Source organism: Otolemur garnettii, unplaced genomic scaffold (genome assembly GCF_000181295.1).
Source record: "Otolemur garnettii isolate 467f Iridium unplaced genomic scaffold, OtoGar3 scaffold00003, whole genome shotgun sequence".
Taxonomy (NCBI): Eukaryota; Metazoa; Chordata; class Mammalia; order Primates; family Galagidae; genus Otolemur; species Otolemur garnettii.
Window position 1 is genome coordinate 159,384 of NW_003852398.1, and position 12,442 is coordinate 171,825.

The following is a 12,442-nucleotide window of genomic DNA, read 5'->3' on the forward strand; positions in this document are numbered from 1 at the left end:
AGCCCGGACCCGCCAAACAACAATGACGGCTGCAACCAAAAAATAGCTGGGCATTGTGGCGGGTACCTGTGGTCCCAGCTACTTGGGAGGCTGAGGCAGGAGACTCGCTTGAGCCCAGGAGTTGGAGGTTGCTGTGAGCTGAGATGCCACAGCACTCTACCCAGGGGGACAGCTTGAGGCTCCTGTCTCAAAAAAAAAAAAAAAGCCCCAGGGCCATGATAGATCCCCTGGAACAAACCTATTGCTGTATAAGAGCTCAGCAGGAAAAGGTCATCTCTCTTTAAATACCCTTATTAACTCATTCAACAAACATTTCATATCATTCTGGACACCAGAGAAGTGGAGATGAATAAAGCTGAGTCTCTGCCCTGAAGGGTTTAGTCTGTAGAGAGCCATAATGGCCACAACCTCTGTACAGGCTTCCCTGTCTCATTTTCTGCTCCCCAGCATTCCTTTACACAGCAGCAGAATGATTCTCTCAAACATAAAGCAGATCCCCAGTTTAAAGACCTCCCAAGAACTTCATGAGGCCCTATGGGATGTGGGAGGTAGATAAGTGGATGAGGCTGTGTTGAGTTTAGGGTACCTGGGAGACTTTCACAGTTACCTAGCAATCTGAATGTCTGACTCTGTCTCAACTCCTAAGATTAATTCTGAGGACCCAGGGGTCCTAACGGGGTGGGGCTGAGTAGTTAAGACATACTAGACATACAGACATACTAGATCCAATGGCAATATGCTGCAAAGCCCAAGCCCACATCCATTAATTTGTAGACTGGCTCATTGGAGAAATTCTTTATTTGGATCCTTCAGTGACCACAAAACGGAGCATAAGCACACATACACACACACACACACACACACACACACAATATGCAAAGGCATTTCACAGGTAAAGTGATAGGAAGTGGGGAGAGGTGGCCACAAGAGCAGGTAGGGGCTTGATTCAATGAAGAGGAGCCTCTCTGGTGGTGACATTCCCTGGAATTCTTGAATGAAAGCTACAAGGAAAAATCTACCCCCCCCCCCCCCCCGGTCAAGTCCTAGGCTGTAAAATGCAGCAGAGTTAGAGAAATCTAGGTTTGGGGCCTTGGGAACATCTGCTTCCTTACTGTAGAAACGTGCATCAGCTCTCCATTTCTTTCCCTGGGATACCATCTATAGAGCTCCTGGGCACCCAGAAATCATCTGGTGGATGATGGGGAAAGGCTAGCACCATAGCAACCTGGGTAGGGTGGTCTGCTGCACAAGGAGAAAGAGAGGACTGGTAGGGTTGAGGGGCAGGCTGGCTGGCATGAGGCAGTTTGCTTTTGGCACACAGAAGCCTCCAGGAAACTGGCATGTGGGGGACTTTCCCACATGATCTTGGGTCATAGCACCCCTGGTGGAGAAGGGGAAAGGTTCCATTCCCACTGGAGTTTCCTATGATCCTACTAGTCACTGAGGCTCCTCCAGTTCCAGCTTGTCCCCAGGTGCTGCAGATCCTTAGCACCATTCAGGAATTGTGGAAAAGGGGTAGGAAGGATAGCAGTGCTCTGCCAGGACTATGTCATTGCTCCAGGAGGGGACTTCACAGTCAGCAGAAACCTGCACAATTGGCCAGTACCTGGTCCAAGGCTGAGGAAAGTGTGTACTTTTTTGGGAGAGGGGTAGTGTCATATCAGCTCCAAACTGCCATGTCACAGCCACACCACTTACTGTTTCCTGCCCTGGGCCAAAGCCTGGCATGAAGGTTCTGGGTTTCACCAGAGATGCCTAGAGCCCAGGAAGTGCTCTGTTCTTTAGCTGCAGCAATTGGTCCAAGATTGGCTCTTAGAGGAAAGACAGGTGCTAGGACCTCAGCACATGCAGCCCAGAGGGACTGTGGAAAGGGAAAAGTCATCCTTCAAACTACTACTGTGTAAGACTCCAAGTCCTTTCAAGAGTCTTTATCTCCCCTGTCATGACCTATAGTGCCTGTACCAAAAGGGAGGAGCAGAAGTGAATTAGCTTAGACCAATCAGAGGCTGTCTGTGGCCCCATCCTGCCTCAGGCCCATGTATTCTCCTGGTTTAAGAAAGCAGAAAGAGGGAACCAAGGGCTAACCAGTCACAGGAAGCTGGCTCACACTGGTCCAACATGAGGTAGTGGGTAGAAACATCTCTAGTCTTCCAAGGTGGTTGAGTCTTTCTGAATAGGTTGCCTTTGCATGGGAATCTGGCCCAGGGATGATGCCATAATTTTTGGTGACCTATAATTTGAGAAAGAACAAAGGCACAGGGTCAGTGTGTGGCATAGCTGTAATGGCACCCCAAGTAGCTTATTTTGATGATAGTTTGGCTCTCCTAGGGCCTTGGAGTAATTAAGCAGGGCAGCTTTCCCTTACCAAGGCCCGTTGCATGGCAGACACAATGCTGGGTGCTGATCTTCTATCATTCCATTTCATGTGAATTCTACAAGATAAGAAATAGCACCCTCCCCTTTACATACAAGGAAACCAAAGCTCAGAAAGCTTAAGGGGCTAGCCCAAAGTAAGTATTATTTTTTCTCTTTTCTTTTGGAGTTAGGGTCTTGCTCTGTTGTCCAAGCTAGAATGTGGTGGCAGCATCATAGCTCACTGCAACCTCAAACTCCTGGGCTTAAGCAATCCTCCTGCCTCAGCCACCCAAGTAGCTGGGACTTCAGGTGTGTACCACTGTACTCAGCTAATTTTTCTATTTTTCTGTTTTTTTGAGAGAGAGTCTCACTTTGTCACACTCCATAGAATGCTATGGCATCATAGCTCACAGCAACCTCAAACTCTTGAGCTCAAGTGAGTCTTTTGCCTCAGCCTCCTGAGTTGCTGGGACTATAGGTGCCCACCACAATACCTGGCTACTTTTATTAGAGATGGGGTCTTGGGCTCGGTGCCTGTGGCTCAAGTGGCTAGGCCGCCAACCACATACACCTAGGGTGGTGGGTTCAAATCCAGCCTGGGCCCGCCAAACAATGACGGCTGCAACCAAAAAATAGCCGGGCGTTGTGACAGGCGCTTGTGGTCCCAGCTACTGGGGAGGCTGAGGCAAGAGACTCGCTTGAGCCCAGGAGTTGGAGGTTGCTGTGAGCTGTGATGCCATGGCATTCTACTCAGGGGGACAGCTTGAGGCTCTGTCTCAAAAAAAAAAAAAAGATGGGGTCTTGCTCTTGTTTAGGCTGGTGTTGAACTCCTGAGCTCAAACAATCCCCCCACCTCTGCCTTCCAGAGTGCTAGGATTACAGGTGTGAGTCACTGTGCCCAGCCTAATTTTTCTATTTTTTGTAGAAATGGGTCCCATGCTTGTTTAGGCTGGTCTCAAACTCCTGATCTCAAGTGATCCTCCCTCCATGGCTTTCCAAAATTGTAGGATTATATAGGCATGAGTCACCATGTCCAGCCCCAAAGTAAAAAAAAAAAAAAATTATTTTAGATAATCTTATACTCTATCACCCAGCCTAGAGTGCAGTGGCATCATCACAGGTCACTGCAACTTCCAATTTCTGGGCTCAAGCTATTCTCCTGCTTCAGCCTCCTGAGTAGCAGGGACTTTAGGTGTGCACAGCACCACCCAGCAACTTTTAAAATTTTTTGTAGAGATGAGGTCTCACTATTGTCCAGGCTGATTTTGAATTCCTGGCCTCAAGAGATCCTTCCTCCTTTGTCTCCTAAAGTCTTTGATTATAGGCATGAGCCATCACACCTGGCCCCAAAGTAAATTGTTAAGTGGTAGATTCAGAACTATAGCCCATACCTTTCCACTATACCAAACTAATTACTCTGCCTACACGGCCCTATACAACCTCCTTCTGTATCATTCTTACCCTCAAACTCAATCTGAAGAGCCTTTTCTGTCACTCTCTAACCCACTCTCTAGGTACCCAGCACTACCTGATTATCATCTCATTTTGTTTACCGATTTGTTTAGGATCTGCTTCAATTACTAGGGGAGGACCCAAAGGATCAAGAACAGCACTGGTCTTGGTTCCTCTTGTGGCCCCAGTGCCCAAAACAGCTCCTACCACATAATAGGTGCTCAATAAGCATTTATTGAATGAATAAAAGCTTCTTTTTAATAGTTCTCTTTGTTGACACCAGCACTTCACATATATTATGTCTAACACTAACATCAGCCTGTAAAGTGAGGCTAATGAGTTCCACATGGTAGTAGCAGAGCAAAATGAATGGGCTTTGGAGTCGAATAGTTTAAATCTTGGGTCTTACTCCCAATAATGATGTGATCTCAGGCAAGTCACTTAACTTACCTGATATTAAGCTTTCTTTGCTTGTAAAAGGTGAGGTGTGGTGATGTGTATGCGATGACCTAATTCAGAGCTTTTGTTGAGTTAATGAGATTGAATTAGGTGTTCAACAAACTGTAGCTTTAATCTTATATCTTAAGAATTAGAGGTTCAGAGGGCGGTGCTGTGGCTCAAAGGAGTAGGGCGCTGGCCCCATATGCCAGAGGTGGCGGGTTCAAATTCTGCCCTGGCCAAAAACTGCCAAAAAAAAAAAAAAGAAATTAAAGGCACCTGTGGTTCAGTGAGTAGGGCCCCGGCCCCATATACCGAGGGTGGTGGCTTCAAACCTGGCTCCAGCCATACTGCAACAACAACAACAAAAAATAGCTGGGCAGTGTGGCGGGTGCCTATAGTCCCAGCTACTCTGGAGGCTGAGGCAAGAGAATCACCTAAGCCCAGGAGTTGGACATTGCTGTAAACTGTTTGACGCTGTCATGGCTCTCTACCGAGGGCAATAAAGTGAGGCTCTGTCTCTAAAAAAAAAAAAAAAGAATTAGAAGTTCAGAGAGGTTTATTGACCTGCCCAAGGTCACATGGCTAGAAAGTTTAGGAAAGGAACAAACATTGAATAACACTTGCATTTTCAAGTTGGTGTAGCCCCAGCGCAGGAATCTGGTTGGCTCCCGGTTTTCTACTGAACTACTATCAGCCAAGTTGCAAGAGAGGTATGCTGAACACTGTGAGCTCCAGGCTTGGTTGCTGGGGTTTGTCTCAAGTCCATACCAAAAATAAACTTCAAGAATCCCCCAAAGGGTGAGCACAGAGACTCATGCCTGTAATCCTTACACTTTGGGAGGCTGAGGTGGGAGGACTGCTTGAACCCAGGAGCAAGAGCGAAACCCTGTCTCTACTAAAAATAGAAAAATCAGCCAGGTGTCGTGGTAAGACCTGTAGTCCCAGGTACTTGGGAGGCTAAGGCAGGGAGCTCACTTGAGCCCAGAAGTTTGAGGTTGCAGTGAACCATGAAGATGTCACGGTACTCTAGCTGGAGTGACAGACAAGACTCTGTCTCAAAAAAATAAATAAAATAAAATAAAAAGAGTCTCCCAAATTACAAACATCCACAAAGAGGAAGATCTGCTACAGTGTGAGGACAGAATGGAGAGGACTGAGGACATTTTTTACTCCAATACTCTGTGTTTCTACCACCTTTAAATCATTCAGCTCAGTAAAGCAATGCAAAATCTAACCACCAAAGTTGAAGTAATCATTTCAGCACACTTGCCTGCCTGAAACTCAGTTTCCTTCTCTGTAAAATAAGGATGCTGCTATCCATTGTAGAATATATTGTGGCACACTGCTCACACATGTTCCTCTTTGAAGAGGAAAGGACAAAACCATGTGAGCCCTCCTGATTGGGTGCTATCCTTTTCATATCTTATGCCGCTATCGCCTCCACAGCATGATGCCCTGTGTGGAGCATGCTGTGAGTTAGACAGGTTTCCCTTTGAATTATGACTCTGCCTTATAGGATCACTTCGATGCTAGCTGCCCAAATCTGTAAAATGGGAATAACAACCCCTGCTGTGAGAGAATTTGCTTGGCATATGGCCTGCAACAGGACATTCAATGAATGTTAGCAATTTTCAAGAGTATCATGAACAAGTGACTCTTCAAAACACTTATCACAGTGTGTAATTATCAGTTGTTTACTTGCTTAGTCTGTTTCCTCCCACCAGACTGTAAGGTCATGAGAGCAGGGTCTTGGCCAGCACTCAGAAGGTATTTAATGAAATGAATGGACTTGGTCATTTTGGTAATGGCTTATAGAAGGAATTCTTGCCACAGAACTGATGGCAGCAAAGGCTAGGGTCTTCAGGCCAGTGGAGAAAAAATTCCTTAGTTAGACTGCTACAGGTCAGGAAACCCATGTATTATTATTATTATTTTTTTAGAGACAGAGTCTCACTTTATCACCATTGGTAGAGTGCGGTGGTGTCACAACTCACAGCAATTTCCAACTCCTGGGCTTAGGCGATTCTCTTACCTTAGTCTCCCGAGTAGCTGGGAAGAGATACCCACCACAATGCCTGGTTATTTTTGCAGTTTGTTTGGGGCCGGGTTTGAACCCACCACCCTTGGTATATGGGGCTGGGGCCCTACCCACTGAGCCATAGGCACTGCCTATTCTTTTTTTTTTAGAGACAGAGTCTCACTTTGTTGCCCTCAGTAGACTGCCATGGCATCACAGCTCACAGCAACCTCCAGCTCTTGGGCTTAGGTGATTCTCTTGCCTCAGTCTCCCAAGTAGCTGGGACCACAGGCACTTGCCACAACACCCAGCTATTTTCTGTTGCAGTTTGGCTGAGGCTGGATTTGAACCCGCCACCCTTGGTATATGGGGCCAGTGCCCTACTCACTGAGTCACAGGCGCCACCCTTTAGACAGATTCTTACTATGTTGCCTTCAAGTAGAATGCTGTGGCATCACAACTCACAACAACCTCAAACTCCTGGGCTTAAGTGATTCTCTTGCCTCAGCCTTCCAATAGCTGGGACTACTGGCACCCACCACAATGCCCAGCTATTTTTTGTTGCAGTTGTCATTGTTGTTTAGCTTTCCTGGGCCAGGTTTGAACTTGCCAGCCTTGGTGTACGTGGCTGGTGCCATAACCACTGTGCTACGGTCACTAAGCCTTTTTTTTTTTTTTTTTTTTTGATACATCTCATTCTGTTGCCCAGGGTAGAATGTCATGGTGTCATAGCTCACAGCAACCTTAAACTCTAAGGCTTGAGCAATCCTCTTGCGTCAGCCTGCTGAGTAGCTGGGACTACTTAACTAACTGGTGTAGTGTACTGTACACTACTGCATCCAGCTATTTTAGTAGAGACCAGGTCTCACTCTTGCTCAGGCTGGTCTTGACCTTTTTTTTTGTTTTGAGACAGAGTCTCACTTTGTTGCTCTTGGTAGAGTGCCATGGCTTCATAGCTCACAGCAACCCCAAACTGTTGGGTTCAAGTGATTCTGCTATCTCAGCCTCCCAAGTAGCTGAGACTACAAGTGCCTGTCACAATGCCTGGTTATTTTTTAGAGATGGTGTCTCAAACCTGTGAGCTCAGCCAATCTACTTGCCCTGGCCTCCCAATGTGCTAGAATTACAGGCTTGAGCTACCATGTTCAGCCTGGTCTCAAACTCTTGAGCTCAAGCGATCTACCTGCCTTGGCCTCCCAGAGAGCTAGGATTACAGGTGTGAGCCATTGTGCCTAGTCCCAGGTACTCATTTAGGACCACCGAGGAAATAATCTATGCTTCTCTAGAGGTCCAAAGGCTGGGAAGACACTGGTGGAGAAAAACTTACAGAGATACTTTTTCCTTTTAACTGATTTACCTTCTGTTGACTTTGAAAAGGCTGTCAGGATTCCATGTTAGCAGAGGACTACCCAACTTGTTCTGACTCAGAAGCCCTGAGCTCCTGCTGTAGACCATTGAATTTCAAAGAAGGGTTACTCACTGGTTCTTGTGTTTGAAGCCGCTGATGTGAGCTTGGTACTGTTCTATGGAGTTCAGCACTATCTTACACGTCTTGCAGGGATAGCCCTTCCCAGCTGAAACACACATCAAAATCAAGATCTTAGTTATCCAATAAGAAGGAACCTGCTTTTCAAAGAGTATACAAATGCCCTTCTGAGGACGGATGAGTGGGTGGGGTGAGGTGGCTGCCCCTAATGAGAATCCCAGAGGCCTCTGTGTTCAGGAGGCAAAAAAACATCTCCTTGAGGTTGGGAAACTCCTCATTCCCCTCTGTCCCCAGTTCAGCAGAGCCTGGCCTGGAGCAGATGTCTGCTGAGTAAACAAATGAATGACTTTTTTTTTTTTTTGAGACAGAGCCTCAAGCTGTCGCCCTGGGCACAGTGCCATGGCATCACAGCTCACAGCAACCTCCAACTCCTGGGCTCATGCAAGTCTCCTGCCTCTGCCTCCCAAGTAGCTGGGACTACAGGTGCCCACCACAAAGCCTGGCTATTTTTTGGTTGCAGCTGTCATTGTTGTTTGGTGGGCCCAGGCTGGATTCGAACCCGCCAGCTCAGGTGTATGTGGCTGGCGCCTTAGCCACTTGAGCCACAGGCGCCGAGCCATGAATGACATTTTGTGTATATGTCTTTTCCACTTTGCACCAAGTGGCCTTATTAAGAATGTTCTTCACTGAGAGATCTCTGTGAAGATCTTGGACTTGCAATAACAGTAATTAATGAAAATGCCTATTATGAAAATCAATCTGTCTTTCTATCTTGGGGGCTCCGATGCTCTGTCTCACTATCAGAGTTGCTCCAATGACGAAGTGGCATTCCTCCACATGGTCTACTAACGAGGAGCCAAGATATGGGACCAGACTACTAGCTCTGCCTTCATGCAACTTTGGCTAATAAATGGCTTATCCTCTCTGATTCTGAGCTTTTCTCAACTGCAAACTAATTATACCCCAACTTATAATCATAAGTTATAATAAAAACAGTTGTAGGCCAAGGGTGGTAGCTCACACCTGTAATCCTAGCACTTTGGGAGGCTGTGGCAAGAAGGATCCCTTAAGCTCAGGAGTTTGAGACCAGCCTGAGCAAGAGTAAAACCCAAAAAAGGAAAAAAAAGAGAAAGACTTTGTCTCTACCAAAAATAGAAAAACTTGCCAGCCACTGTGGCAGAAGTCTATAGTCTCAGGTACTTGGGAGGCTGAGGCAAGAGGATTGCTTGAATCCAGGAGCCTGAGGTTGCTATGAGCTACGTGGATGCCACAAAATTCTAGCCTGGGAAACAAAGTGAGACAGAGTCTCAAAGCAAAAAGAAAGTTACTATTTACCAAACACCTGATGGAGACTATGTACTTCATATACTTTCTTTTATTATTATTATTATTTTTTGCAGTTTTTGGCTGGGGCTGGGTTTGAACCCGTCACCTCCAGCATATGGGGCCAGTGCCCTACTTCTTTGAGCCATAGGTGCCGCCCTATACTTTTTTTTTTTTTTTTGAGACAGAGTGAGACTTCAGAGTGTCATCCTTGGTAGAGTGCCATGGTCTCAGTCACAGCAACCTCAAACTCTTGGGCTCAAGTGATTCTCTTGCCTCAGTCTTCCAAGTAGCTGGGACTACAGGTGCCCGCCATGACGCCTGGTTATTTTTTGCTGCAGTTGTCATTGTTGTTTAGCAGGCCTGGGCCAGGTTTGAACTGACCAGCCTTGGTGTATGTGGCTGGCACTGCAACCACTGTGCTATGGGTGCTGAGCCCTTCATATACTTTCATATGATCCTCAGAATGATCCTGTAAGAGTCAGTACTGTTATTTTATCTTTTTTTTTTTGAGACAGAACCTCAAGCTGTTGCCCTGGGTAGAGTGCTGTGGCATCATAGCTGATAGCAACCCCCAACTCCTGAGCTCAAGCGATTTTCTTGCCTGGCTATTTTTTGGTTGCAGCTGTCACTGTTGTTTGGCAGGCCTGGGCTGGATTTGAACCCGCCAGCTCAGGTGTATGTGGCTGGTGCCTTAGCTGCTTGAGCCATAGGCACCAAGCCTTATCTTTTTTTTTGGGACAAAGTCTCACTCTGTGGCCTTGGATAGTGCAGTGGTGTCACAGCAACCTCAAATTCTTGGGCTCAAGAGATCTTCTGGCTTTAGCCTCCTGAATAGCTGGTTATAGGTACCTGCCTCAATACCCAAATAATTTTTCTATTTTTAGTAGAGACACATCTTGCTCTTGCTCAGGCTGGTCTCAAACTCCTGAGCTCAGGTAATCTCTCAGAGTGATAGGATTATAGGTGTGAGCCACCACACCCAGCAGTACTATTATTTTATAGATCAGGAAAATAAGGCCTGCGCACAAGAGCACAGAGCAAACAATATTTCCAGGAATAAAGAATGTAATTCATAATGAGAAAAGGGTCAACTAAAAAAAAAAAGAGCACAGAGCAATAAGCAGCAAACGCAGGCTTGGATTACCACAAAGTCTGTACTTACTTTCGCATGTCAGATGCTGGTTGTGCAAGACAAATAGCTGCACACGTGACTTAAACGGCCTTTCTGGCTCTGACACTTTGAACCATCTGTCACCCTCAAGTCTCACAGAGTTGGAATAAACTGACCTAGGTTTAAATCTCAGCTTTACCATTCCTTACCTGTGGGGCCACAGGTCAGTTATTTAACCTCTCTGAGATTTGTTTTTCTGTAAAAGTGGGGCTTCTCTGAGACTTGAGTTTCTCACCTATAAGATGGGATTAATATTAGTATCAACCTCTTATGGTTGTAATAATGATTTATTATTCTTATTCTTATTTTTTTCTTTTTTGGAGACAGAGTCTAACTTTGTTGCTCTCTGTAGAATGCTGTGGCATCACATCTCACAGCAACTTCAAACTTGGGCTCAAGGAACAATATGGCAGATACAGCACAAAATCCCATTCATAAACAAATGGCTAAGGTGTCAGAAATCGAGTTCAGAATCTGGATTGCAAATAAGATCAACAGAATGGAGGTAAGGATGGAATTAGAATTTCAAGGAGTTATTCAAAAGATGTATCAAGAATTCAATGTATTCAAAGACAAAATCACCAAAGATTTTGACACACTGAGGCAAGAACTTGCAGCCCTCAAAGATCTGAGAAATACAGTAGAATCCCTCAATAACAGAATGGAACAGGCAGAAGAAAAGATCACTGACACCAAAGACAAAGCTTTTGAGTGCTCCCAAATGCTCGATGAATAAAAGAAGTGGAGAATAACAACAGATCATTCAGAGAGCTCTGGGATAATTCGAAGAGATCTAATATTCACCTTATAGGAATACCTGAAGGTCATGAGGTTGCTGTGAAAGATACTGAAGCTTTACTTCATAAAATAATCAAAAAGAATTTTACAGACATGCCAAAAGATTCTGAAATCCAGATAGCAAACAGTTTCAGAACATCGGCGCAACTCAACCCAAATAAAAATTCTCATAGACACATTATAATTAGCTTCGCCAAAGTTAATATGAAGGAGAAAATTCTGCAAGCTGCAAGACATAAGAAAACCATAACTTACAAGGGGAAGAACATTAGAATGACTGCAGATCTCTCTGCTGAAACCTTTCAAGCTAGAAGAAGTTGGTCATCGACCTTTAATTTCCTTAAACAAAATAACTTTCAACCCAGGATCCTGTATCCAGCTAAACTGAGTTTCATTTATGATCGAGAAATTAAATACTTTAATGACATTCACATGTTGAAGAAATCTGCCATAACTAGACTAGCTTTCCAGGATATTCTCAGACCTATCCTCCATAATGACCAGCGCAATCCTCCACCACAAAAGTAAACTCACTCAGAAACTTTTAATGAAATTCCAGCTTCCACAATGGCAAAAGGATTAAAAATGTCCACTAGACTTTCGAAAAACACAAAACCCAAAATACTAGCTTGCTTATCAATAATGTGAATGACTTAAACTGTCCTCTAAAGAGGCACAGGTTGGCTGACTGGATACAAAAACTCAGGCCAGACATCTCATTCAAGAATCTCACCTTACCTTAAAAGATAAACATAGACTCAGGGTGAAGGAATGGTCATCTATAATTCAGGCAAATGGAAATCAGAAAAAAGTAGGTGTGCAATTTTATTCACAGATACAAAAGGCTTTAAACCAACCAATGTAAAGAAGGACAAGGATGGTCATTTCATATTTGTTAAGGGCAACACTCAACATGATGAGATTTCAATCGTCAACATTTATGCACCAACCAGAATGTGCCTCAATTTATGAGAGACTAACATACATGAGCAACTTGACTATCTCTAGCACCATAATTGTCGGAGATTTTAATACTCCTTTAGCAGTTTTGGATAATAAGAAGCTAAGCAAAGAAATTTTAGACTTAAACCTAATCATTCAACATTTGTATCTAACAGGCATCTATAGAACATTTCATCCTAACAAAACTGAATATACATTCTTCTCATCAGCCCCAAATTGATCACATCTTAGGTCACAAGTCTAACCTCAGCAAATTTAAAAGAATAGAAATCATTCCTTGTATTTTCTTGGACTATCATGGAATAAAAGTTTAACGCAATAACAACAGGAATCTGCATACGCATACAGAAACATGGAAGCTAAATAACCTCATGCTGAATGATAGCTGGGTCATAGAGGAGATTAAGAAGGAAATTACCAAATTTTTGGAACA

General features: G+C 44.7%; 1 protein-coding gene across 1 annotated transcript in view; it reads right to left on the reverse strand.

Annotated features, from left to right (window-relative positions):
* Positions 1-808: 808 nt before the first annotated feature.
* Positions 809-12,442, reverse strand: part of ZNF346 (zinc finger protein 346) — a 49,732-nt gene continuing 38,098 nt past the window's right edge. The window contains exons 6-7 of the mRNA XM_003781900.3: positions 7,746-7,839; positions 809-2,230 (exon numbers count right to left, since the gene is read on the reverse strand). Of these exons, the coding sequence (XP_003781948.1) occupies positions 2,143-2,230; positions 7,746-7,839 (182 nt within the window). The 3' untranslated portion in view covers positions 809-2,142. The remainder of the gene's footprint in view (positions 2,231-7,745; positions 7,840-12,442) is intronic.